Source organism: Salmo trutta, chromosome 12 (genome assembly GCF_901001165.1).
Source record: "Salmo trutta chromosome 12, fSalTru1.1, whole genome shotgun sequence".
Lineage (NCBI taxonomy): Eukaryota > Metazoa > Chordata > Actinopteri > Salmoniformes > Salmonidae > Salmo > Salmo trutta.
Window position 1 is genome coordinate 96,143,648 of NC_042968.1, and position 27,956 is coordinate 96,171,603.

General features: G+C 41.8%; 1 protein-coding gene and 1 long non-coding RNA gene across 4 annotated transcripts; both read left to right on the plus strand.

The window, feature by feature from the left end:
* Window positions 1–4,059: 4,059 nt before the first annotated feature.
* Window positions 4,060–27,847, plus strand: pimreg (PICALM interacting mitotic regulator). Of its 3 annotated transcripts, none has more exons than XM_029770409.1 (7): window positions 4,060–4,178; window positions 9,168–9,363; window positions 10,082–10,210; window positions 19,360–19,703; window positions 21,325–21,420; window positions 23,357–23,395; window positions 25,753–27,847. In XM_029770409.1, the coding sequence occupies exons 2-6, from the start codon at window positions 9,175–9,177 to the stop codon at window positions 23,385–23,387; spliced, it is 789 nt and encodes a 262-aa protein (XP_029626269.1). In that variant the 5' UTR covers window positions 4,060–4,178; window positions 9,168–9,174; the 3' UTR covers window positions 23,388–23,395; window positions 25,753–27,847. The 3 variants fall into 3 exon arrangements, with proteins under 3 accessions (XP_029626269.1, XP_029626267.1, XP_029626268.1); XM_029770407.1 differs by having other exon boundaries at window positions 4,061–4,178; window positions 23,354–23,395; XM_029770408.1 differs by lacking the exon at window positions 4,060–4,178 and adding an exon at window positions 4,830–4,914 and having other exon boundaries at window positions 23,354–23,395.
* Window positions 21,843–23,041, plus strand: LOC115204690 (uncharacterized). Its single transcript, XR_003880434.1, has 2 exons — window positions 21,843–22,592; window positions 22,626–23,041. It is a non-coding gene; the product is annotated as an uncharacterized LOC115204690 (long non-coding RNA).
* Window positions 27,848–27,956: the final 109 nt, after the last annotated feature.

The following is a 27,956-nucleotide window of genomic DNA, read 5'->3' on the forward strand; positions in this document are numbered from 1 at the left end:
CTGGGCAGATCGCTGGGACAGGATGGCCCCCACTCCAACATCTGAAGCATCCACTTCCACCACAAATTGACGTGAGGGGTCCGGATGGATGAGGATGGGTGCTGTTGTGAACCGATGCTTCAGGTCCACAAAAGCTTTGTCGACAGCTGGGGACCATTTGAACGGTACCTTGGGGGAGGTGAGTGCCGAGACGGGGGGCTGCCAGGGTACTGTAGTCCCGAATGAAACAGCGGTAGAAGTTTGCAAAACCAAGACACCGTTGCAACTGCACCCCGGACGTTGTTTGAGGCCAATCCACCACTGCTTTCACCTTTCCAGGATCCATCTGAACATTGCCCACAGCAATGACATATCCTGAGGCTGAGTGGGAATACCAAGCTTCGAAGCTATTGTGGCATCCGTACGATTTTCATCAGCCCCAGAGTCAATGAGCACTCAGAGAGACTTAGATTGGTCTCCCGACAGCACAAGAGCTAAAAAGGGTGTGCGGGTGATGGAAATTAGGGAACTCCCAGTCTGACTCCCCATAGTGCTGGTACCCACTAAAGACAAGGGTTTCCTAATAGGGCAGGTAGCTATAAAATGTCCTGCCCCTCCATAGTACAGATAACAGTTACTATTCATCCTCCGTGAGCGCTCCCAAACTGATAACCTAGTTCTTCCCAACTGCATAGGCTCAGGAGTATCCAACTCACCCGTCGTAGATTCACGAGAGAGCTCGGGTGACTTCGACTCCTCTCGGAAGAGCTGCCTTCAGAAACTTCCGGATTCCATAGGAGGTGAACGCGCCATATCGGGATTTTCTAAAAACTTTTCTCATCTCTGCCATGAATTCCTCCAAATGACTGCAAATGGCAGATTGTTGTTCCCAAACTGCCGTAGCCCAGGAGCGCGCCCTTTCCGACATTAGAGTAATTATATACGCTATCTTCGATCGGCCTGAAGAAAACGAAGGTGGCTGTAGCTCAAAAATAAGCGAGCACTGAGAAAGAAAACCCCGCCAGGTACCAGGATTCCCCGAATATCACTCCGGAGGAGGTAAGAGGGGTTCTCAGGGAGTCGGGATAGGCTGAACAAACTCACCACAGATAGGGGAAAAATTACTGGGTGATTGGGGTTTTTCAGAGGTGGCAGACAACCTCTGAGCTAACTCCCTGATTTGCTCCATAATAGCCTTTAACCCATGGTCGTGGCGTTTCGTCAAGGAACTAAGCCCTTCCAAAAGGCCCTGTAGGAACTCCTGATGTCTCCCAATGGTGGCTCCCTGCTGGGAGAAAGAGTGACGGAGCTGGTCCCAGTCTGCTGGGTCTGTCAGGGCCAGTTCATACTATCAAGGCACAAGGCGAGACCCAGATGCAGACACAGGAGGCAGATGGTTGGAGTTTACGATATTTAATAAATCCAAAGGGTACAGGCAAGAGAATGGTCATGGACAGGCAAAAGGTCATAACCAGATCAGATTCCAGGAGGTACAGAGTGGCAGGCAGGCTCGAGGTCAGGGCAGGCAGAATAGTCAGGCAGGCGGGTACAGAGTCCAGAACAGGCAAGGGTCAAACCGGGAGGACTAGAAAAAGGAGAAAAGACAAAGCAGGAAAACGGGAAAATCGCTGGTAGGCTTGGACATACAAGACAAACTGGCACAGAGAGACAGGAAACACAGGGATAAATGCACTGGGGGAAACAAGTGACACCTGGAGGGGATGGAGACGATAACGAGGACAGGTGAAACAGATCAGGGTGTGACATAATCATATACAACACATACTGTAGGATTATTTCCTATTGCAACATCTAACCACAGACCCATTTATAGGGAAACAGAAAAACAAGCAACCTTCGTTTCACAGATTTCACAAATAAAAGGGGAAACCTTGCTAGTCTATTTTTGCTATCTTTGCTACAGGACTTTCAGACCTGTCCAAGTAGTACACAAATAATTGACAAAAAACAGTGACAAACAATATTTCTTAAGGGTGGGTCTCTCAATAAACAGTTTGGAACCCAAAGCCTCTCCAAACACATGACACAAACTGGAACCAACTTCCAGTGGTGGAAAAGTACTCAATTTTCATACTTGAGTAAAAGTATAGATACCTTAATAGAAAATTACTCAAGTAAAAGTGAAAGTCAGCCAGTAAAATATTACTTCAGTAAAAGTGTAAAAGTATTTGGTTTTAAATATACTTAAGTCTCAAAAGTAAAAGTATAAATATTTTCAAATTCCTTAAATTAAGCAAACCAGACGGCATCATTTACTAGTTAAAAAAAAAAAAAAGATTTACAGATAGCCAGGGGCATGCTCCAACACTCAGAAAAAAATTACAAATGAAGCCTGTGTCTAGTGAGTCCGCCAGAACAGAGGCAGTAGGCTTGACCAGGGATGTTATTTTGATAAGTGTGTGAATTAGACAATTTTCCTGTCCTGCTAAGCACTCAAAATGTACTTTTGGGTGTCAGGGAAAATGTATGGAGTAAAAAGTACAACATTTTCTTTAGGAATGTAGTGAAGTAAAAGTTGTAAAAAATATAAAAGAAAGTTAACTAAGTACAGATACCCCAAAAAACTACTTAAGTAGTACTTTCAAGTATTTTTACTTAAGTACTTTACACCACTGACAACTTAGTTATTACACTCAACCATACCCCCATCTCTAGGTAGCATGGTGCTAAAAAAAAAAAAACAATGATACCAAACAGTCAATCAAATGCATGGAACCTTCAGGTGTAAAACCTCAACTAAAGTTGTAGTTAGTGATGAGACAATTGATACTGGAGCTCCAATGCAGTTTTCAAAGCACTACTGTTTTGACATAACGTACGATCATAGTATTAAAGTAGCATTATGACATGTTTCACGCGCTTTTTTCGTGTTGCAAAATGAGAGATCCCATTGATTTCGCTGTTGTACCTGTGGCTTCCTTCAATGCAAAGCTGCTTTCACACACCGACCTCTGCTGGACACCTTAATTACCAATTTAGTTAGATTTGTTTCAGGTTTATAGCACCTGGACGGTAGCTCTGTAGGTAGGGTCAGGGGATGCCAAACACTGGTATTGGTACAATATTGAATCCTGGCAACAACAAAAAAAAACAACAACAACCAAAAAATCTGTGAAACCACAATATTTTCCCATTGTTGTTCAAATAAATCGTTTTATTTAGTGTAGCCTATTACAATATTTTGTCTTCAGCATAATAATACCACGGATTTTGAAAAAAAAAATAGTGAACCTGGAGGCAAAATGGGTAAGGATGAAGTCTATATAAACATCAAACATGCTGATATTTATCCCTGACCAGCAGATGTCCCGAATGCGCCCTGTGTTAAAATGGTATGTTAAAAGTTAACCGTTTTTCGGGAACAATTTGGTGAAAACCAAAGGGTTCAGAAAGCCTTGATTTCCCATCACTCGTGTTATTGTTATTCCTGGTAAGACAGCTCTGCACATCTGCTCTTTTCTTTACACCTCTCCTAAATATGTACAAGGATACTTTTATACTTTTCTGCCTATGCATTAGTATCCATAGAGAAACACTGAAGAAAACTATAGTTCTTACACTGTCACCCTATTATCAGTACATTTCATTAATAGATACAATGAATACAGTCAGTGGATACTTAGTCAACTGAATAATTGTATCCGTTATTATAATTTTTCCAGCACAGGCCGGGCCTACTACAACTATCCTATTGTCTGTGTCCGCTGGAGCGCACACGGAATCAGTTCACTTGTGCGAAAGAACAGGGTTTGGTTCCAATCCACAACCACAAGTCTGAACTTTTATCCCAAAGTTATTCACAGTCATAAAAGGACTGTATAGGCAAAGTCAGAATGGTAAAAATTCCCATCCGAGCCAGCCATCACTGTGGTAAAGTCACATTATCCGCCAGTCTTTTTTTTTTCTTAAAAAAAAACAGATATCACTAGAGTAGGAACTAAAGCTAATTAGCTAGGAACCGAAATGGAATGGAATGAATAATTCGGGGGGTGGGGGAAGTTTGTAACAGTCGGAACAGCATCGACCAATCAGATAGCGCTGAGGGTCTGCCGGTCCGAGGTGGGGCGTGGTCGCGGTCCACCGCCAAATTCAAACACATAAAGACGAAGTTCCCGTTAACAACTGTTGTTAAGAGGTTTCTTCAGGAGACACGGAGAGGCAACAACCAACTTTACAAGGTAGATATTAGCGAATATAAAAGTACTTCATTGTGTAATAATAAAATCGTTTTACAGCGAAAGTTAGCCTATTCACCTCTTTCAATGGACGATGTAGCTATATATAAAAAAAATGTTTAAAAAAAAAGCATGCATTCAGATAGTTTACGTTAGCTAGCTAAAATGTTAACTTTGTCTGCTTGCTAACTAGCTAATCCGAAGCTGCTAGTTTTTTCTTTTTGTTGTAAATTTTTTATTTTATTTAACTAGGTAAGTCAGTTAAGAACAAAGTTAGCGAATTCAAAAGTAGAACAAAGTATCTAGCTAGTTAACGTAAGATGGCAACATTTTGTTTTTATGGTTATTGGGATGTTAACTAGCATGTGAAATTACTACAGTAGGTAACGTTAGCTAACTGGGTACTGTAATATATTGTGTAACGTTAGCTAACTGGGTACTGTAATATATTGTGTAACGTTAGCTAACTGGGTACTGTAATATATTGTGTAACGTTAGCTAACTGGGTACTGTAATATATTGTGTAACGTTAGCTAACTGGGTACTGTAATATATTGTGTAACGTTAGCTAACTGGGTACTGTAATATATTGTGTAACGTTAGCTAACTGGGTACTGTAATATATTGTTGGGGCAAGCCGACAAAAGGCAGCATAACCGGGCGGCTGTGAACGGCATGACGAATTGTAAACAAAGCAAGAATGAGTTGACTCCTTTCAGAGACAAAACGCTTAAATAAGGTATGGCTCCACCAGATACTACTGATGGTTCGTTTGCGAACGAACGGCTCTTTTTGGGGGGCGCATTTCGGTAACCGAATCGCATCGGTGAAAGAGCCGTTTATTTGGCTCCCCGGGTTGCATACGGCTACTAATGTTTTTTATCGGCACAACGTTATAAAAACGTTATCTGAAGCTTGTAATCCCTCACTGCAGGGGAACAATAGGTAGTGAGGAGAGACTTTTTCTGGTTCACACATTTTTGCAGTGCGTTTTTATTATTATTATTTTTTTTTTTGCAGGACAGTAATTTCGTCAGGTAGAAATGTATTTGAATTCACATGTTACGATCTGACATTATGGCAGGCAACTTCGTACACAGATACGTCAGTGGGATGATTCGATTATGCTGAGCCGCTGGTCAAAGGCTCGTTACGTCACCGGGCGAAAGCGGGGAGGGAAAAGCCACTTACTGAAGTGTAACAGTAATCTGTGCAGCTCAGTCCTTTTTGTCAACAAGGCAACATGGTGCATCGTCCAGAAAAATACATATATTTTCCATGAAATGTTTTTTTTTTTTAACTCGTTTTCCTTGGGGATACAGATTTGCATGTGACAACACAGAATCCTACTCATTACTCCACATGCTCCTACAGCACGAGCCGACATCTCTGTGGGCTTTGAACCGGGCACCTGGCTCGTTCCCAGGAGTCAGCCAAATTCCAAAACTAATGTAGTCACACCTACATGGACACCCGGGCGAGATGAATCGAAGCCCCTCATTGGCAAGAAGCGGACAGTTCGGTTAACTCTTCAAGTCCAAATCTATCATACATTGACCTGAACGATTACATGTTGACTGACATCATTGTGCAACATTCGTAAACTCTGCTCGGCCTCTTTCAGGAACAAAGTGGATTTGGAAATTATTTTTTTTAGCCAAAGTTTCGTTTTCAGGGCTGGGTTTTATTTTAATGGTACCACCCACCAGCATGGCATTGTTTATTAATCAGAAACACCAGCAAAGTTCGCGAGTAGTGACTGAGTTTAGCAGGGGTGCACTTTGGTTTTAGGTGTGGGTGGGTTGCACATTTTCCTGAAACAGTTTTATTTTAATTTATAAAAGTCTATCTCAAAATCATTCTCTGTGGTTAATCTACATTCTATCTAAATAATAATTATTCAAATCTAAAAGTAACTTATATTTCCAACTATGTAAAAATGGCCAACATAAAGCCAACGCAAAACATTGCAGCCTGCAGGTAGAAAATACCCAGATGAAATAAATATCCTATAAATCACATTGGCTATGCATGGCCTTTATGCAACGAACTTGAAACATTGAATAAAATATTCTGGACCCTCAGTTTCCCAAGCCAGTGAGCTTGGGACAGACACAGCTGTAGGCTATTTGTGCAAAAGGGATAAGAAGTAATCAGGTATTTTACGTTTCCACTGGATCAGAACATTACATTTCTTCCATTAATGCTGAGTGGTTATCGAAAGGGAGAGAGCTGGAAATATTGTTCAAAACAGACTTTGTTTACTCGCTGTTTCAGGTGAAGAAAAATTACTTTTAGAAACTCAACAGCTCATTAGTGGTGGTGAGTTAAGACAATCAGAAATACTATCAGCCATCCCCAAATGGACACATTTTATAGGCCTACTAGGCTATCTGGCGTGCAGGCCAGATAGCCTAGTCTTACTTCCTATATGCATCTTTACTCAACATTGACAGGAGCATTTCAAACAAAAGACGACCAATAAATTGACATCTCATAAATGGAGTGAAATAAACAAGCTTGTCTCTCAGAAGTGTAGCCAAGGTTACGAGTTCTGCATAACATATTTACAATCTGACAATGACAACGTTAAATAACTAATGTATTGAATGCATTAACAGAAATTAACGTAAACAAACATTGCAGATTAGAAATTGTGAATTATGGGCAAATTAAGACACTGCAACCAATTTATTTTATTTAACTAGGCAACGTCAGTTAAAAACAAATAACAGCCTACTAGGGAACAGTGGGTTAAACTGCCTTGTTCAGGGGCAGAAAGACAGATATTTACCTTGTCAACTCAGGGATTTGATCCAGCCACCTTTCAGTTACTGGTCCAACGCTCTAACCACTAGACTACCTGCCACCCCATGCACACAAAGAAGTTATGAAACAATATGAATACCCACAAAATGGCGGGAGAGGACACATTCTGGAGAGAGATGTCTTGTGTATCCGAGTGACAGTCCCAATTATTATTGGACTGTCATCACTGCGGCCTCCTCAATGGATTGGTCCAGAGACAGGCGCAAATCAGACGGGTGTCTCGTGTGCCATAAAATAAATATATGACTGGAACGAACTACAAAAATCTCTGACTGGAAACACTTATCTCCCTCACTAGCTTTAAGCACCAGCTGTCAGAGCAGCTCACAGATCACTGCACCTGTACATAGCCCATCTATAATTTAGCCCAAACTACTACCTCTTCCCCTACTGTATTTATTTATTTTATTTATTTTGCTCCTTTGCACCATATTATTTAGATTTGAACTTTGAACTTTCTTCAAACTACAAATCTACCATTCCAGTGTTTTTCTTGCTATACTTTATTTACTTTGCCACCATGGCATTTTTTTGCCTTTACCTCCCTTATCTCACATCATTTGCTCACATTGTATATAGTCTTATTTTTTTCTACTGTATTATTGACTGTATGTTGTTTACTCCATGTGTAACTCTGTGTTGTTGTATGTTGTCGAACTGCTTTGCTTTATCTTGGCCAGGTCGCAATTGTAAATGAGAACTTGTTCTCAACTTGCCTACCTGATTAAATAAAGGTGAAAATAAAAAAAATTATACACTAACATTCAAAAGTTTGGGGTCACTTAGAAATGTCCAAGTTTTTGAAAGAAATGCTTTTTTTTTTTTGTCTGTTAAAATAACATTATTGATCAGAAATACAGTGTAGACATTGTTAATGTTGTAAATGACTTGTAACTGGAAATGGCCCCCAAAAAAAAACATTTTATGGAATATCTACATAGGCGTACAGAGGCCCATTATCAGCAACCATCACTCCTGTGTTCCAATGGCACGTTGTGTTAGCTAATCCAAGTTTATCATTTTAAAAGGCTAATTGATCATTAGAAAACCCTTTTGCAATTGATGTTAGCACAGCTGAAAACTGTTCTGATTAAAGAAGCAATAAAACTGGCCTTCTTTAGACTAGTTGAGTATCTGGAGCATCAGCATTTGTGGGTTTGACTACAGGCTCAGAATGGCCAGAAACAAAGACTTTCTTCTGAAACTCATCAGTCTATTCTTGTTCTGATAAATTAAGGCTATTCCATGCGAGAAATTGCCAAGAAGCTGAAGATCTGGTACAATGCCAGTTTTATTGCTTCTTTAATCAGAACAACAGTTTTCAGCTGTGCTAACATAAGAGGTCTCGGCTGATTTCTTTTGATGTTCCCATGATGTCAAGCAAAGGTAGGCCTTGAAATACATCTGCAGGTACACCTCCAATTGACTCAAATGATGTCAATTAGCCTATCAGAAGCTTCTAAAGCCATGACATAATTTTCTGGAATTTTCCAGGCTGTTTAAAGACACAGTCAACTTAGTGTATGTAAACTTCTGACCCACTGGAATTGTGATTACAGTGAATTAATAAGTGAAATAATCTGTCTGTAAACAATTGTTGGGAAAATGACTTGTGTCACGCAAAAAGTAGATGTCGTAAACGACTTACCAAAACTATAGTTTGTTAACAAGACATTTGTGGAGTGGTTGAAAGAAATGAGTTAATGACTCCATATTATATATTATATATTATATATATATTTATATTATATTATATTGCAGGTGACTACTTGAAATGAGCGCGACATCAAAACTATATCTCTATCTATTATTTTGGTTACTACATGATTCCATATGTTATTTCATAGTTTTGATGTCGCGCTCATTTCAGTTGAGACTCTAAAATACCACCAGCTGGATGTTTCTCAAACGGTGCTTTCGAGTTCACTCCAAAACCGGCATTTTTTTCCAGACGTGTTAAGTGACCTCAGCCATTACCGTGCAATCTGTTGTGCAGAACTTCATCCCACAATGGAAAGACGGGCACCAGTTTTATTATGTGCTTATCTTTTACATTGCGAGGCAAGTTTTTGTTCTACATTTCTATCTGAACGCTCTACAATGTTGTGCGTATACTGCTGAACACAGCCCTGATCTCTTCCTCTTTCCTCCCTGATTGGTCAGCTTCAGCATGTCGTCGTCGGTGATGAGTGGCGTGGCGGTGTGGAGGGCTCACAGTGTTCTGGAGGAGTCAGACGGGGGCGAGTCCAGCTCCCCTGAGGCCCCTCCTCCCGACCGCTTCAGGAAGCTACGCTCCTCCTCCTCTCTCAACTCCCTCCGCATGTCTCTGAAGAAGAGGCTTCCGCTGCGCTCCGTACAGGTAAGAGGCTGAATCAAGCTGCACACGGCCCCAATGGCTCCCTATTTAGTTCACTACTTTTGACCAGAGTCATTTGGGATACACAGAAAGACCTCATCTTAGATAACATCTCCTGCCATTGGGCCCTTAAGCAAAGCAACTAACCCCTACAACTGCTCTCTTTCCAGAGTCTCTGTGTGTACACTGAGTTTACAAAACATTAAGAACACCTTCCTAATATTGAGTTGCCCTCAGAACAGCCTCCGTTTGTCAGGGCATGGACTCTAAAGTGTTCCACAAGGATGCTTGACTCCAATGCTTCCCACAGTTGTCAAGTTGGCTGGATGTCTTTTGGGTAGTGGACCAATCTTGATCCACACAGAAAACTGTTGAGTGTGAAAAACCCAGCAGCGTTGCAGTTCTTGACACAAACCGGTGCACCTGACACCTACTACCATACCCCCCGTTCAAAGGCACTGAAGTCTTTTATCTTGCCCCATTCACCCTCTGAATGAAACACATACACAACCCATAACTCAAGGCTTCTTTGCCTTGTCTCCTCCCCTTCATCTACACAGATTTTTGAAGTGTATTTAACAAGTGACATCAATAAGGGATCATGGTCTTCACCTGGTCAGTATGTTCATGGAAAGAGCAGGTGTTCTTAATGTTTTATACACTGTGTGTGTGTGTTGCCGCTAAGATAATGGCCCAGTAAAGTGGTGCGTTTTTCCTCCAGACAAACTCCCTGCCAGACCCTGAGCTGACCCCTGACCCCACCTGGGAGAGTCTGCAGGCCAATCAGAAGACCAGCGCTGTCTGCCAGCTCACACGCAGCGCACGCAGCCACATCGGGGGAGTGTACCAGGTAGGAGACACTGACCGTAGTGATGCCTGTTGCTTTCTCATTAACCTGCACCGCAATTGCTAATAACCCATCCGTAACCACCTGCCTTATATGTGATAATGTAAAAAATCTAAAGCCTGCATCTGACCCCAACCTGCTAATATAGAAAATGCTCTGTAGGCTACAGTCAGAGCCGGCAGAACCATTTTTGGACAGGGAGTACAGGATTTAAATTTTTATTTTTTACCTGATTTTTAGATGTGTTTCTGCTTATAATTTCTGACATTTTAGTAGACTTTGTTAGTCAACTTGTCTCCTAATCAGATACATGTAGCTTCTCTTCAGTCATTATATGTTTGCCCTAAAAGACTCAATAAACCTTTTGCTCACCAGAATTTCATAAATCAATAGAATGAATGCTTCTAGTTGACGTCAGTAAAGTTCTGTCATCTCTGCTTCTTTAGAGGAGTAATGATGTTTAGGGACCGGGGAGAAAATGCAATATTTAACACTTTTTTTCCTGTGCCAAACTTCCAAATGACATCATTTTGACCGGTTGTAAGGAAATAGAAATCTGTGAAAACGACCCAACATGTTTCTGATAAGATTTCAGTTTGGCTTGGATGCATATTTTATGTGGTTGAAATAGGGTTATATGATGCTGATAACGATGGATACCGTCTGAAGAGGTGCTAACTGCGCGTTCGTATTCTCTCAAGATGCTGAAAGAAATCATTTTTCTCCACTCCTGTTCAAGTCAATGCAGCCTACATTTGGGGAAATGCTTAATTCTGTTAATTTTAAAGGGAAACTTCACAGCTAGTGTTTTTCCTGTCTCCCTACATAATTATGAGGGGGTGTTTCAGACATAATTATTCACTATTTTTTTTTTGCACCGGGACCCGTCATTGGTTGATTGAGCCTGCTGTCTGATCTAAAAATGAATAGTCATGTTTTATAGAAGTTATGGTGGCTTTTTTGTGTTTCGCCGATTACACAATCACACTAGTAGATATGTCTGTCCTTGTTCAATAGAGCCTTTGGACTAGTCTCAACGATGTTCCTATCTGCCAGGACATTGTAGCATATCTAGGTTGACTCATTTTCCCCTGGCTTTGTAAAGACTACAGCCTGACGGGAGCCATACATCCTTGTTCCCACCATCGAAATCAGGCTTTTCAAAACGTGGCGGTACTAGTTAACAGGTTCACTGTCTATCTAAGAGGAGTAGGATGAGGGTACGGCTAAAGGCTATAAGAACTGGTTGTCTAGAACGTTCAGAACAGAGAGTAAAAGGAGCAGGTTTCTGGGCGTGGAAGAATAGATTCAAGGCATAATGTACAGACAAAGGTATGGTAGGATGTGAATACAGTGGAGGTAAATCTATGCATTGAGTGACGATAAGGGATGTTGTCTCTTGAAACATCATTTAAACCATGTGAGGTCACCACATGTGTGGGAGGTGGAACTAAAGGGTTAACTACGGCATATTGAGCAGGGCTAGAGGCTCTACAGTGAAATAAGGCAATAATTACTAACCAAAACAGCAATGGACAAGGCATATTGACATTAGGGAGAGGCATGCGTAGCCGAGTGATCATAGAGTCAAGTGAGTAGTTAGGCGGGCTGGAGACAGCGATTCAGATAGCTAGCAGAAGGGCCTTAGAGGGACGTGGTGACGGAGGAAGTCTGTTGTAGCCCCCTCGTGCTGTTACGTCGGCAGACCAGTCGTCATGGATCAGCAGGACGCCGCTTAGTAAAAGGGTCCAGGCCTATTGGCAAAAAGGGTATAGTGGCCAAAGAATTTGTCCGATGGGCCTCTAACTAGAGGTCGACCGATTATGATTTTTCAACGCTGATGCCGATTATTGGAGGACCAAAAAAAGGCAGCTACCGATTAATCGGCCGATTGTTGTTGTTTTTGTAATAATGACAATTACAACAATACTGAATGAACACTTATTTTAACTTAATATAATACATCAATAAAAACAATTTAGCCTCAAATAAATAATGAAACATGTTCAATTTGATTTAAATAATGCAAAAACAAAGTGTTGGAGAAGAAAGTAAAAGTGCATTATGTGCCATGTAAGAAAGCTAACGTTTAAGTTCTTTGCTCAGAACATGAGAACATATGAAAGCTGGTGGTTCCTTTTAACATGAGTCTTCAACATTCCCAGGTAAGATGTTTTAGGTTGTAGTTATTATAGGACTATTTCTCTATACGATTTGTATTTCATATACCTTTGACTATTGGATGTTCTTATAGGCACTATAGTATTGCCAGTGTAGCAGTATAGCTTCCGTCCCTCTCCTCGCTCCGGCCTGGGCTCGAACCAGGAACATAGTTGTCCTTCTGTTCCAGATGGACAACTATCTCTGCAGCACTCATCAATCAGGCCTTTTATGGTAGAGTGGCCAGACGGAAGCCACTCCTCAGTGAAAAGCACATGACAACCCGCTTAGAGTTTGCCAAAACGCACCTAAAGGACTCTCAGACCATGAGAAACAAGATTCTCTGGTCTGATGAAACTAAGATTGAACTCTTTGGTCTGAATGCCAAGCGTCACATCTGGAGGAAATTTGGCACCATCCCTACGGTGAAGCATGGTGGTGGCAGCATCGTGCTGTGGGGATGTTTTTCAGCGGCAGGAACTGGGAGACTAGTCAGGATGACGAAAAGATGAACGGAGCAAAGTACAGAGATCCTTGATGAAAACCTGTTCAGGACCTCAGACTGGGGTGAAGTTTCACCCTAAACCCTAGACCCTAAACACACAGCCAAGACAACGCTGAAGTGGCTTCGGGACAAGTCTCTGAATGTCCTTGAGTGGCCCAGCCAGAGCCTGGACTTGAACCCGATCGAACATCTCTGGAGAGACCAGAAAATAGCTGTGCAGCAACGCTCCCCATCCAACCTGACAGAGCTTGAGAGGATCTGCAGAGAAGAATGGGAGAAACTCCCCAAATACAGATGTGCCAAGCTTGTAGCGTCATACCCAAGAAGACTCATGGCTGTAATTGCTGCCAAAGGTGCTTCAACAAAGTACTGATTTTTCAGTTTATTTTTAATACATTTGCAAAAATGTCAAAACTGTTTTTGTGTCATTATGGAGTATTGTGTGTAGATTGATAAGGGGAACAATTTAATAAATGTTGTAATGTAACAAAGGGGTCTGAATACTTTCAAAATGCACTGTAGGCGGACCTGGCTCTCGAAGACTGGCTATGCTCACTGAGTCAGTACATAGTCAAGGATTTTCTTAATTTGGGGTCAGTCACAGTGGTGCAGGTATTCTTTGGCTGTGTTCTCTCCGTTTAGGGCCAGATAGCGTTCCAATTTTCTGTTTTTTTTTGGGGGGGGGGGGGGTTGATTTCTTTCCAGCATGTCAAATAGTTTTACTTTCTCATAATGTGATTGGTCTAAATGTGTTTCTGTGGGGTCTGTTTGTTTCTCAACAGAGCCCCAGCACCAGCTGGCTGAGGGTACTCTTCTCCAGGTTCATCTCTTTGTAGGTGAGGGATTTGTGGGGGCATCACTTCTCTTTTCTGGATGTTGATGACTAGCAGGTCTTAATTCTGCTCGGCATGTCTTGTTTGGGGTTTTGCGTTCTACACACACAGCTTATTTGTTGCAGAGTTCTGCATGCAGTCTCAATTGGGTGTTTGTCCCAGACCTCACAACCATAGAGCGTAATGTGCTCTTTAACTGATTTGAAGTATTTTTAGCCAGATTCTATTTGTGATGTTGAGTTTTATGTTCCTTTTGATGGCATAGAAGGCCCTTCTTGCCTTGTCTCTTAGCTCGTTCGCAGCCTTGTGGAAGTTACCTGTGGTGTTTGTTTTAGGCCGAGGTATTTGTTATTCTTTGTGTGTTCTAAGGCAACAGTGTCTAGATAGAATTTGTTGTCTTGGCTACTGGACCTTTTTGGAACACCATTTTTGTCTATCTGAGAATCACTGTCAGGGCCCAAGTCTGCCAGAATCTGTGCAGAAGATGTAGGTGCTGCTGTAGGCCCTCCTTGGTTGGGGACAGACGCACCAGATCATCAGTAGACATTTGATTTCTGAGTCCAGAAGGGTGAGGCCGAGTGCTGCAGACAGTTCTTGTGCCCTTACCAATTCATGTATGTATGTGTTGAAGAGGGTAGGACTCAAGCTGCATTCCTGTCTCACCCCACGGCCCTGAAATTGGCAATAAACACAGATTAACTGCTGTTTAAATTGATTTTATAATGTTGTATATTTCCCCCAACACAGCTTTCCATTCATTTGTATAGCAGACCCTCATGCCAAATTGAGTCAAGCTTTTTTTTTTAATCAACAAAACATGATAAGACTTTTGCCTTTTGTTTGTTTGTCAATAAGGGTGTGCAGGGTGCATATGTGGTCTGTCGTACTGTATTTTTAGTAAGAAACCAATTTGACATTTGCTCAGGAAATAGTTTTCACTGAGGAAATGTTGGAGTGTGCTGTTGATTGATTGATACTGCAGATGGGGTTGCTGCTGACTCATTCAACGTTCAAATTTGTCTCCACTTTTGTGGATTGGGGTGATCTGGCCTTGGTTCCAAATATTAGGGGATATGCCAAAACTGAGGACAATGTTTAAGAATAGAATAGCCCATTATAATTTGGTCTAAATATTTTATTTTATTGTTTAGTATACGATCACTACCACAGGGTTTGTATTTTGTCCTGTAGCTCATTCAATGTAATTGGAGAATCCAGTGGGTTCTGGTAGTCTTTAATAGTTGATTCTACTTTATTTTTTGTTGTTGTAAACTATCATGTATATGTTCTTGCTCTCGGTTCTTTCTAATGCGGCCGAAAGGGTTGGAGAGGTGGTTTATCCATACATCTCCATGTTGGATAGATGAGAGGTGGTTTATCCATACATCTCCATGTTGGATAGATGAGAGGTGGTTTATCCATACATCTCCATGTTGGATAGATGAGAGGAGGTTTATCCATACATCTCCATGTTGGATAGATGAGAGGTGGTTTATCCATACATCTCCATGTTGGATAGATGAGAGGTGGTTTATCCATACATCTCCATGTTGGATAGATGAGAGGTGGTTTATCCATACATCTCCATGTTGGATAGATGAGAGGTGGTTTATCCATACATCTCCATGTTGGATAGATGAGAGGTGGTTTATCCATACATCTCCATGTTGGATAGATGAGAGGTGGTTTATCCATACATCTCCATGTTGGATAGATGAGAGGTGGTTTATCCATACATCTCCATGTTGGATAGATGAGAGGTGGTTTATCCATACATCTCCATGTTGGATAGATGAGAGGTGGTTTATCCATACATCTCCATGTTGGATAGATGAGAGGTGGTTTATCCATACATCTCCATGTTGGATAGATGAGAGGTGGTTTATCCATACATCTCCATGTTGGATAGATGAGAGGTGGTTTATCCATACATCTCCATGTTGGATAGATGAGAGGTGGTTTATCCATACATCTCCATGTTGGATAGATGAGAGGTGGTTTATCCATACATCTCCATGTTGGATAGATGAGAGGTGGTTTATCCATACATCTCCATGTTGGATAGATGAGAGGTGGTTTATCCATACATCTCCATGTTGGATAGATGAGAGGTGGTTTATCCATACATCTCCATGTTGGATAGATGAGAGGTGGTTTATCCATACATCTCCATGTTGGATAGATGAGAGGTGGTTTATCCATACATCTCCATGTTGGATAGATGAGAGGTGGTTTATCCATACATCTCCATGTTGGATAGATGAGAGGTGGTTTATCCATACATCTCCATGTTGGATAGATGAGAGGTGGTTTATCCATACATCTCCATGTTGGATAGATGAGAGGTGGTTTATCCATACATCTCCATGTTGGATAGATGAGAGGTGGTTTATCCATACATCTCCATGTTGGATAGATGAGAGGTGGTTTATCCATACATCTCCATGTTGGATAGATGAGAGGTGGTTTATCCATACATCTCCATGTTGGATAGATGAGAGGTGGTTTATCCATACATCTCCATGTTGGATAGATGGTGCTTCGTTGTGTTTTAGTGTGTTCTAATTTTCCCAGAAGTGATTTTGATTCTTCAATGATCTGTTTTCTGTCATGCTGGTCCTTTTTTTTTTTTTCTTAGTGTATTGTTTTAGTGTCCCGCGTGCAGACATGTCTCTCTTTCCCCCTCCAGGTCTGATTTTTGAAGGGCTGTTGTCTGGGTCTGTGCTGACTGGAGTGGGTTTTTTTCACCTGCTGCTCCAGCAGCCTAACCTCTATCTGGGTGATTTTTATCCTTCATTTTCAGTGAGGGAGTAGTGTTCTGTGCTGGGGGGGTTGACGTTGACGTTCCGCTTGGTTGTTTAAGGAAGAGATCTGATTCACTCAGGGTGGGGGGAGTCTTCACCAATGTTCCCTCAAAACATTTTTTTACCATGAAAGCAAATTTCAGTTCTGCTGAGTGCAAATTTGAATGTTGTAAAAATTCCAGCGAGCGATTACTGTGAACACCAAGGTTGTACCTTGCTTTAAGTTACAGTTTTAACAGTGGCCAAGTAGGCTACTGTGGCTATTTGATCATAATGTAGGTCTACCAGAGTTGCCTACCCTCAAAAACAATGGAGAAAATGCATCCCGTAACATTTTAACATGGAAATAGCTGTTCTATCATTCAGTCTACTGTAGCAGCCAATGTGTGGTGTTCAATGTAGGACTACATTCCATGAGACTTGAAAAAAGCATGGGCTTGACATTAACCTGTTAGGGACAGATGTTCTGCTAGCGGAACGCCTCACCAATATCCAATGGTAGAGCGTGGCGCGAAATACAAATACCTCAAATGTTATAACTTCAATTTCTCAAACATGACTATTTTACACCATTTTTAAAGACAAGACTCTCGTTAATCTAACCACATTGTCCGATTTCAAAAAGGCTTTACAGCGAAAGCAAAACATTAGATTATGTCAGAGTACCCTGCCAAAAATAATCACACAGCCATTTTCAAAGCAAGCATATATGTCACATAAACCAAAACCACAGCTAAATGCAGCACTAACCTTTGATCTTCATCAGATGACACTCCTAGGACATTATGTTATACAATACATGCATGTTTTGTTCAGTCAAGTTCATATTTATATCAAAAACCAGCTTTTTACATTAGCATGTGATGTTCAGAACTAGCATACCCACTGAAAACTTCCGGTGAATTTACTAAATTACTCACGATAAACGTTCACAAAAAACATAATTATTTTAAGAATTATAGATACAGAACTCCTCCTTTATGCAATCGCCGTGTCAGATTTTAAAATAGCTTTTCGGTGAAAGCACATTTTGCAATATTCTGAGTAGATAGCTCGGCCATCACAGGCTAGCTAATTTGACACCCACCAAGTTTGGTGCTCACTAAACTCAGAATTACTATAAGAAAAATTGGATTACCTTTGCTGTTCTTCGTCAGAATGCACTCCCAGGACTGCTACTTCAACAACAAATGTTTTGGTTCCAAATAATCCATAGTTATATTGAAATAGCTCCGTTTTGTTCGTGCGTTGAGGTCACTATCCGAAGGGTGACGCGCGAGTGCATTTCGTGACAAACAAAATCAAAATATTCCATTACCGTACTTCAAAGCATGTCAAACGCTGTTTAAAATCAATTTTTATGCTATTTTTCTCGTAAAATAGCGATAATATTCCAACCGGGCGACGTTGTATTCATTCAAAGACTGAAAGAAAAACATGGAGTCGTCTCGTGAACGCGCATCTCCAGTGTCATTGTTCCCTGCCTGACCACTCACAAAAACTCCTGCTGTTTTTCGCCCAGAGACTGCAGAGACGTCATTCCACTTTCTGGCGCCTTCTGAGAGCCAATGGAAGCCTTAGAAAATGTCACGTTACAGCAGATGCTGTATTTTTGATAGAGATGCCACAGAAGGAGAACAAATTGTCAGACAGGGCACTTCCTGTATGGAATCTTCTCAGGTTTTGGCCTGCCATATGAGTTCTGTTATACTCACAGACACCATTCAAACAGTTTTTTTAGAAACTTTAGAGTTTTTTTTCTATCCAAATCTACTAATTTATATGCATATTGTAGTTTCTGGGCAGGAGTAGTAACCATATTAAATTGGGTACGTTTTTTATCCGGCTGTGAAAATACTGCCCCCTATCCCAAACAGGTTAACCTGTTTTATCCATCTGTCCTTCAAACAAGGAGGTGACTGAAAATGTGTTGTTTGATGAAAGAAATCACTTTAATAATGGTATGGGAATAATAATGCATTTTATTTTGTAAAGAGAAACAGGCAAATAATGCTACCCTCTGTCTAATGGCTACTTTGCTTATTCTAGCCTGTCTAAAAACACAACACTGCCCCTTTAAGACAAAAATACTTCTCTTTACCTGACAGGCTTTTCAAATATGTTTTGTGCTCTTGTAGGAAGCAATCTCTCCACTATTGCTGACTAATCTTTTAACTGGGCTAATAACTCACTAATAACTCACATATTATTATATGAACAAATGTACACAGGCGGCTTCATACAGCTCTCGCTTTGATCTCAAACCAAGCGCATCTACTCACGACCGCTCATGTTGTAAACACAGTTCAAAGTGAATGGCACAGATCCATATATGGCAAAGGTCTATTTGCATATAGGCCTACTGCAGCTCTGATTGGTTATGCTGCACCGGTCTGTGTAGAGCATGCAATAGAATCCTACTCCGATGTGTTCTGCCTACAACAAAATCTCTTGCATAGTTTGTTTTGTTTTGGCGTGTTGCATTGAAAGTGGCTAATATTTCATTGATTCGATCACAATTACCACGGTAAGAGGGAAAACTCTAGCAAGTTGAATGAAGTTAAATCTGTGCTTCTCTTTTTGGACTGATATTTCATCTGTCCCTGGGAGCTGCAAGGCAGTCTCGGGCTACTGCACACCCACGCGCAGCTTAGAGGGGACATTAGTCTTCACCAAGAGTTTCTTCTGCTGCGCTCCCTGTTTTGATTCTGTGAAAGTCCAGCTGAAACGGTTTGGGGTTGCCCAATAAAAACAAAATCCAAGTTTATCCAACTCTCTAAATCTCTCTAAATCTATCTTTTTGTAAAAACAAAAACATGCTGAAAACTTCTGCTTGTGATCTCTTCTCAGAGGCTTCAGAGGAACAGAGCAGTGGTACAGGATCAGGAGGAGTGTTTGGTGGCGACGCCTGGCCAGGTGTGTGAGGGGGGAGAGAACAACGAGGGGGTTACCTCCCGTACACCTAGGCGCACCCCCGTCCGTTCCACCACACTCGTAGCCACAACAACCCCCAGACGCACCCCCAGAGCCACCGCGCCCAAACGCACCCCTGCCTCGGGCCGCGGGAGGAGGAGAACCCCAGGGCGAAGTCCTGAGGTGACAGGGGTGAAGAACGTGGGAGGGAGGAGGCAGCTGGTTCGGATGGCTGCACTACGAAGCCCCTTCGCATCTCCTAACACTCAGAGCCTCAGGCGGTGAGGATACATGCGCACACACACACACACGTACGCACATTCCCATACGTACACACACACACCCCAATACATACACACGTACAGTACCAGTCAAACGTTTGGACACATTTACTCATTCCAGGGTTTTTTCTTTTATTTTTACTATTTTCTACATTGTAGAATAATAGTGAAGACATCAAAACTATGAAATAACACATATGGAATCATGTAGTAACCAAAAAAGTGTTGAACAAATCAAAATATGTTTTAGATTCTTCATAGTAGCCACCCTTTGCCTTGATGACAGCTTTACACACTCTTGGCATTCTCTCAACCAGCTTCATGAGGTGTGTTGGATCATTGTCCTGTTGAAAAACAAATTATAGTTCCACTAAGCTCAAACCAGATGGGATGGCGTATCGCTGCAGAATGCTGTGGGAGCCATGCTGGTTAAGTGTGCCTTGAATTCTAAACAAATCGCAGACAGTGTCACCAGCAAAGCACCCCCCACACCATAACACCTCCACCTCCATGCTTCACGGTGGGAACCACACATGCGGAAATCATCCGTTGACCCACACCGCGTCTCACAAAGACACGGCGGTTGGAACCAAAAATCTCTAATTTGGACTCCAGACCAAAGGACAGATTTCCACCAGTCTAATGTCCATTGGTCGTGTTTCTTGGCCCAAGCAAGTCTCTTCTTATTGGTGTCCTTTAGTAGTGGTTTCTTTGCAGCAATTCAACCATGAAGGCCTGATTCACGCAGTCTCTTCTGAACAGTTCATGTTGAGATGTGTCTGTTACTTGAACTCTGTGAAGCATTTATTTGGGCTGCAATTTGAGGTGCAGTTAACTCTAATGAACGTATCCTCTGCAGCAGAGGTAACTCTGGGTCGTCCTTTCCTGTGGCAGTCCTCATGAGAGCCAGTTTCATCATAGCACTTGATAGTTTTTTGCGACTGCACTTGAAGAAACTTTCAAAGTTCTTGAAATATTCCGTATTGACTGACCTTCATGTCTTAAAGTAATGATGGACTGTTGTTTCTCTTTGCTTATTTGAGCTGTTCTTGCCATAATATGGACTTGGTCTTTTAGCCCTATTTGGTATCTTCTGTATACCACCCCTACCTTGTCACAACACAACTGATTGGCTCAAACGCATTAAAGAAGGAAAGAAATTCCACAAATTAACTTTTATTAACAAGGCACACCTGTTAATTGAAATGCATTCCAGGTGACTACCTCATGAAGCTGGTTGAGAGAATGCCAAGAGTGTGTAAAGCTGTCATCAAGGCAAAGGGTGGCTACTTTGAATAATCTAACATTTTGATTTGTTTAACACTTTTGGTTACTACATGATTTCATAGTTTTGATGTCTTCACTATTATTCTACAATGTAGAAAATAGCAAAAATAAAGAAACCCTGGAATGAGTAGGAGTGTCCAAACTTTTGACTGGTACTTTACATCCCCACACACACATCCACACTCTCGAACAATGTATACTGAATTGACCATGCCCTGAACGGAGTGGGTGTGATTTGACTGGTGTGTCCTGCTCTCTGATTTGGTCGTGTGTGTGTGTGTGTGTGTGTGTGTGTGTGTGTGTGTGTGTGTGTGTGTGTGTGTGTGATTGACAGGAAGTTTGGCCGGGACCTGGAGAGTGTGTCGAGCGGTCTCAGGAAGCTGAAACGTCTGTCCCACGCCTTTGACGATGTCATAGGGAGAGACGACCGGTGACGAGAACACTTTAACATGTTCATACAGAGATCATCTGTTACGCAGTGTTTTACTCACTATATTTACACTAGCATCTATATAGGGCAATGAGAGGTTAGTTTTGTTAGGCTGGGGAGCAGGACAGAGGAGTGTGTAGTGACGTTCGGACAGAGCAGGACAGAGGACTGTGTGTGGTGAGGTTAGGAGCAGGACAGAGCCCTTGGCTACCATAACAGGAAGTAAATCTGGCTCAGATATGGGTTTTCCTGTTCTGGGGCCCTGAGGAGGGGCTCCTGTCTAACGGTCGCCTGCCCTAAAACCCTGCAGCTGCTCTTTCCTTCCCGCCCGCTCAGATTCAAATTGGGCTTGTGGTATGTGGATGAGGGAGGGAGGACTGGAAGGGGGGTGATGTGGGGGCGGTTGGAGAGGACAGGGGGGGGAGTCAGAGCTCTACAGTTGGACTTGTTTTAGGAGGGGTGTTTAGGGGAGGAGGGTGTGTGAGAGACTACGCAGGCCAGTGAAATTTCTGCCCTGCTAGAGCTGCCCCGGTCAACTGTAAGTGCTGTTGTTGTGAAGTGTAAACGTCTAGGAGCTCACAGAATGTGAGAGCTGAACAATTCGCTATGACAGCCAATTAATATCTAGTTTAACTTTTGATTTCACCCCATCTCAAAAATCAAAGGATTTTTTTTTGTTTGTTTTACAGTTTAAAGGTTTTTATGGAGTGGTCTTCTCTGCTTCGGCCATGCAGTGCGTCTCGCAAAAGGGATTTCTGTCCTCGTTATGAAATGATGAACTTTACCTTGTATTTCAAAAAAAAAAAAAAAAAAACCATATACACTGATTGTTTAAAGCAAAACTACCAAAACTATTGTTGATGGTGAACCTGAACAATCCAAATGGAAATCGGTTGTATTTTCAGCAGGTATAGCCAGATGAGTGGTTGTATTTTCAGCAGGTATAGCCAGATGAGTGGTTGTATTTTCAGCAGGTATAGCCAGATGAGTGGTTGTATTTTCAGCAGGTATAGCCAGATGAGTGGTTGTATTTTCAGCAGGTATAGCCAGATGAGTAGTTGTATTTTCAGCAGGTATAGCCAGATGAGTGGTTGTATTTTCAGCAGGTATAGCCAGATGAGTGGTTGTATTTTCAGCAGGTATAGCCAGATGAGTGGTTGTATTTTCAGCAGGTATAGCCAGATGAGTGGTTGTATTTTCAGCAGGTATAGCCAGATGAGGTCTACAGTAGCTGACCTTTTACTCTAATGAAACGCCATTTTCAACATCTCCATAGATAACAATAACACAGCAAATTGACATGGGTTGACACTCAACGAATAAAGGCTAATATCACGGCAGCCATTTTAGCATTTGAACACTATCATTCCACTATTACTGCAGATGCATTCTGGCTACGTGTAGCACCTTTTTTAATTTAGAATGGAAATTAATGTTTGTATTGATTTGTTCTCTAACCAAACCGTTTCAAAATAAAAACGTATCGGCGCCAATGTATCTAATTGTCTTGAAAAGGGAAATATGTACATCCCTAATGAACGCTGAACTTGGACATTTTTGTAATTTCAGTAGAGATGTTATTAACTGGGAATTTGATTTTTATAAACATGAACAACTTTCAGTGTCATTTTTGATGAATTGTATCAGATTTTAAGTCTTGATCATATGTTGAAATTAGGTACAACAACTAAGTCAGACTTTATCGGTGAACCTAGGAGTCTGTCTGCTTCCAGGGCCCAGTTATCTATTTGGATATCACCTATCAGATAGGATTAAATGCATAGAAATAGAATGGATAGAACATGTATCATTGACTTGAATAGGGACTCCCATTCTGCATGTTATATTTCTTTGTATTTAATCCAATAACTGGGCAGCTGGGATTGTAAAGGTATAGCCCTATCTGTTAACGCTGTTGTTTTTCCTCTTGCAGCAGAACCTTCAACTACTCTCTAATCGCAGAGTAAATATGCAGGTAACTACATGTTTATCCTAGCTAACTGTCTCACCTAACACTCTGTTACTGAACTACTGCTGGTACTGGGCAGGGCCATCGGCTGCTGACTGACTGGTTGGGAGAGTTGACCTGCTGACTGACTGACTGGTTGGGAGAGTTGACCTGCTGACTGACTGACTGGTTGGGAGAGTTGACCTGCTGACTGACTGACTGGTTGGGAGAGTTGACCTGCTGACTGACTGACTGGTTGGGAGAGTTGACCTGCTGACTGACTGACTGGTTGGGAGAGTTGACCTGCTGACTGACTGACTGGTTGGGAGAGTTGACCTGCTGACTGACTGACTGGTTGGGAGAGTTGACCTGCTGACTGACTGACTGGTTGGGAGAGTTGACCTGCTGACTGACTGACTGGTTGGGAGAGTTGACCTGCTGACTGACTGACTGGTTGGGAGAGTTGACCTGCCTACTGACTGACTGGTTGGGAGAGTTGACCTGCTGACTGACTGACTGGTTGGGAGAGTTGACCTGCTGACTGACTGACATTGCATGGTGCTGTCCATCTAAAAGCCTAAAAGATACTCAGACCAGTGGACTCCCATTCAGACACAACAACAGACTGATACTCAGACCAGTGGACTCCCATTCAGACACAACAACAGACTGATACTCAGACCAGTGGACTCCCATTCAGACACAACAACAGACTGATACTCAGACCAGTGGACTCCCATTCAGACACAACAACAGACTGATACTCAGACCAGTGGACTCTCATTCAGACACAACAACAGACTGATACTCAGACCAGTGGACTCTCATTCAGACACAACAACAACAGGCTGATACTCAGACCAGTGGACTCCCATTCAGACACAACAACAACAGGCTGATACTCAGACCAGTGGACTCCCATTCAGACACAACAACAGACTGATACTCAGACCAGTGGACTCCCATTCAGACACAACAACAGACTGATACTCAGACCAGTGGACTCTCATTCAGACACAACAACAACAGGCTGATACTCAGACCAGTGGACTCCCATTCAGACACAACAACAACAGACTGATACTCAGACCAGTGGACTCCCATTCAGACACAACAACAACAGACTGATACTCAGACCAGTGGACTCCCATTCAGACACAACAACAACAGACTGATACTGAGACCAGTGGACTCCCATTCAGACACAACAACAACAGACTGATACTCAGACCAGTGGACTCCCATTCAGACACAACAACAACAGGCTGATACTCAGACCAGTGGACTCCCATTCAGACACAACAACAGACTGATACTCAGACACACAATAACTACCCAGATTATCTTGACAAAGCTTGAGTTCTGATTTGTCAATCCTTCTCCAGAATTGCATGGTTGTTTACACCCACTCTAAAAGCATTGGATTGGTGCAAGAAAGAGTAGGGGTCCTATAAAATAGAACGGGGACAGAATCACGGAATCCAGACATTTTAAAACAGAATTCAACAATATTCAAAAAAATCTATTGAATTTAGTAGAAAATACATGAATTTGTCCAAGTTAATCATATTCCTGCAACTTCCTGAAGAGCCGCAGGAATGTCCACTTAGCTGTTAGCGATGATGATAAGTCTTCTGGTAGATGGAAAGCCTTTCCCCAAATAAAACTAAATTAAATGTAAACTACAAAGTAGCCTATGACTACCAGGCAGAATGCTGATATGATTATTTTCATCATTCCAGTGGCCATTTTGTTTTGAAAACTGGCGGGGGGGAAAAAATCCCTCACAAAACTCTGCAATCAGATGAGTGTTACAGAAACATTGCTAACCAAACAACTTGCTGGTGCATGTACACTAACTACACCCAAAAATCCAGATGTTTCCAAGACCTCCAAAATGGTCTCCTGATGTGGTTTAAGCATTGTTGTTTTTCTATAAAAAATATAAAGTGCTTTTGAGAGTGAAAACCTGAAAAGAACTGTGAAACCTGGAAAAACTAAATGTAGAAAATAGAATTTGTAGGGGAAAAAAACTAAAACGGAATCAGGAAAAGATGTAAACTGTTTTTACGGCCCTACTGGAGGGAGGGTCCTCCATATTCCTGGGGAAAGAACAAGTAGACACTTCTAGAAGGGTAGAGAATTTGAACTCGTCCCTGGAGAAGTCAGGAACTCAGCCACAGCGGAGGGCAGTGAAGGGTCATGTCATTACATCAGATAACTAAGAGCCTCTCATTGTAACCAGTGGACAGGCATGTGACGCTGACGTGAATGAATGGATGGCTCACATTGTTTAACTGACACAAAGACTCCTGCTATCAACCAGACACACTGACTCAACCAAACTCTTCTCCTCCTTCTCTTTTCCCTCTTACCCCCTCCAGGTCCTGTGCAGCAGAGCGTTTATGGAGGGAGGTGAGGAGGAGGTTGGACCCCAGCGGGATGCTGAGCTGCTCCTCTTTCACACAGTCAGACGCCTCACACTCCTATCTGCTCGGTCTCACGGCAGAATTTAGACGTTGATCCATGTTTCTAAAACGTCAAATTGCTAAGTTTTATTTTTTTTGAAGATTGAGTTTAGGAATTTAACTCAATTTTTTGAAGATTTAGGGTTAAGTTCAGGCTGGTTTCTCCCGACGTCCTCAGATGGATGGACGTCGAATATTGACTTGTATCACGGATGACCTGGTTCACCTTGCAGTCCTCAAGCCACACTGAAACCCACATACCTTCCTGTTACTGTGTTGGTCTGAGGACTATGTATCTTTCCATATTCTATATGTACAGTTGCAGCCAAATATATTGGCATCCTTGCAACTTCTCTTAAATAATTCCCTATTTCTTCATCTAAGTTGACATTTTTAAATTGGTCTCCACACCTTTTTGTTATTGGATTGTCAACATTGCAGAATGTTTTGTTGTTGCTAGTACTTGTTTGCAGTCTTTGGTCAAGATGACTGTCAACAAATGTTTCTTCTTCCATCAATGAGCTGCACTATTCTACCAGCAATTTGGCCCATTCTTCAGAAAACAACTGTTCTCGTTATTCAATGCCCTGAGCTCTCCCCCTAAGGTAATGGATGTGATTCAAATCTGGACTCTTCACTGGCCTCTCCAGAACAGTCCAGCGTTTTCTTCTTGAACCATTCCAGGGTTTGTTGTCCTACTGGAAGACCCACAACCTTCAGAGTTTTTTTGGGGGGGTGGGGACACTTGGTTGAACGTTGCACTTGAAAATACTAAGTCCAAATCAGGCTTTCTGGTGTCTCCTTCAGCAGTGGGGTCTTCCTGGTGTTTACCAACAACCAAAACAAAGCATTCAGATAAAATAACACCCTCCCTACTATCAAAGATGGTGGCGGTTTGATAATGCTGTTAAGTTGCTTTGCTGCCTTTAGTAGTAGTAGTAATAATAATAATAATACTAATACAGGTCTTGGAACATGTGCAAGACATGAAATCAGCAGATTCTGGGTTTTTGGAGTCCAATGTTCAACCCAGTATCCAAAAAACTGGGTCTCCATTAAAGGTTGTGGGTCGTCCAATAGGATAATGGCCCCAAACAGAGGTTCTGGAGTGCCCAGCGAAGAGTCCCCAAATTGACAGTAGAAAAAGTACGACCAAGCATATTTTTTTGCTACAATAAATGTTTTGTCTGCGGTTATCTTGGTCAATAAGCTGCGCGACCAAGTACTAGCTCTGGGGTGCCAATAATTTCGTCGATGCCATTTTGTCTTTAAGTTTACAATTATAATTTTTGAAAATTTTAAAGTTTACAAAAATCTAATTGGTTCTGCAATGTTGACGATGTAATAAGGTGTGGTGACTAAAAGTTTCTCAAATTTCAACTTATTTGAGGAAATAGGGGACTTAAGAAAAGTGCCAACAGTGCATGTGCGTATTGGTACATACTGGTTGCTGTCTACCAGCCTGGGACCGTTTCAATACAGTATGTTCATGTCTATGTATTCTAGTCACCTTATGATGCCCTGCCCACTTGACCCAGTTCCAACAGGATGGTTTCCCTTATTCCAGCCCATTCACAAACAAGCAAAACATTGTTAAATATAAATTACATTTGTCACTAATATTCTAATAATAAAAGGATCTGAAGGAGGGAAACTCCCAAACTGGATTCCCTTGTTGACAGGCCTCATAAGGTGAATACTTCAACAGAATGGGATTCGTTTCTATGTTCATAGATTCTATAATGTAACAGGTTTGTTTTATACATGATGGGATGTTAAGGTAAAGCCAGGGGTGAAACTAGATGCCATTTCTTACCGGTAGGGGTCAGCATTTTTTTAATTTATTTTTTACTGCATAAATGACAGGGTAGCCTACTCTGCTGCCACTGATGAACAGATCAACAAAAACCGATGTCTGATCCATATAATTGGCCTACGAAAACAGGAGACACTAATACAATGGAGGAGGACATTTATTGTCCAAAAACAAACAAAAGTGTCACTGATCCAATGATAAAGACTGAATATGCGCACACCCGTGTGGGGACATGGCCGATGTTCTCTGCTGGTGCCAGTAAGACAGGCTACTGTTCGTTCGATTAAGTTAACAATTTTGATAG

Excerpts from the sequence above, each read along its gene's own strand:
- pimreg (XM_029770407.1), top strand. The coding sequence starts at position 9,175 with ATGTCGTCGTCGGTGATGAGTGGCGTGGCGGTGTGGAGGGCTCACAGT. Across the intron at positions 9,364-10,081 it reads TTCCGCTGCGCTCCGTACAG|ACAAACTCCCTGCCAGACCC; the intron begins GTAAGAGGCTGA and ends TTTTTCCTCCAG. Across the intron at positions 19,704-21,324 it reads AACACTCAGAGCCTCAGGCG|GAAGTTTGGCCGGGACCTGG; the intron begins GTGAGGATACAT and ends TGTGATTGACAG.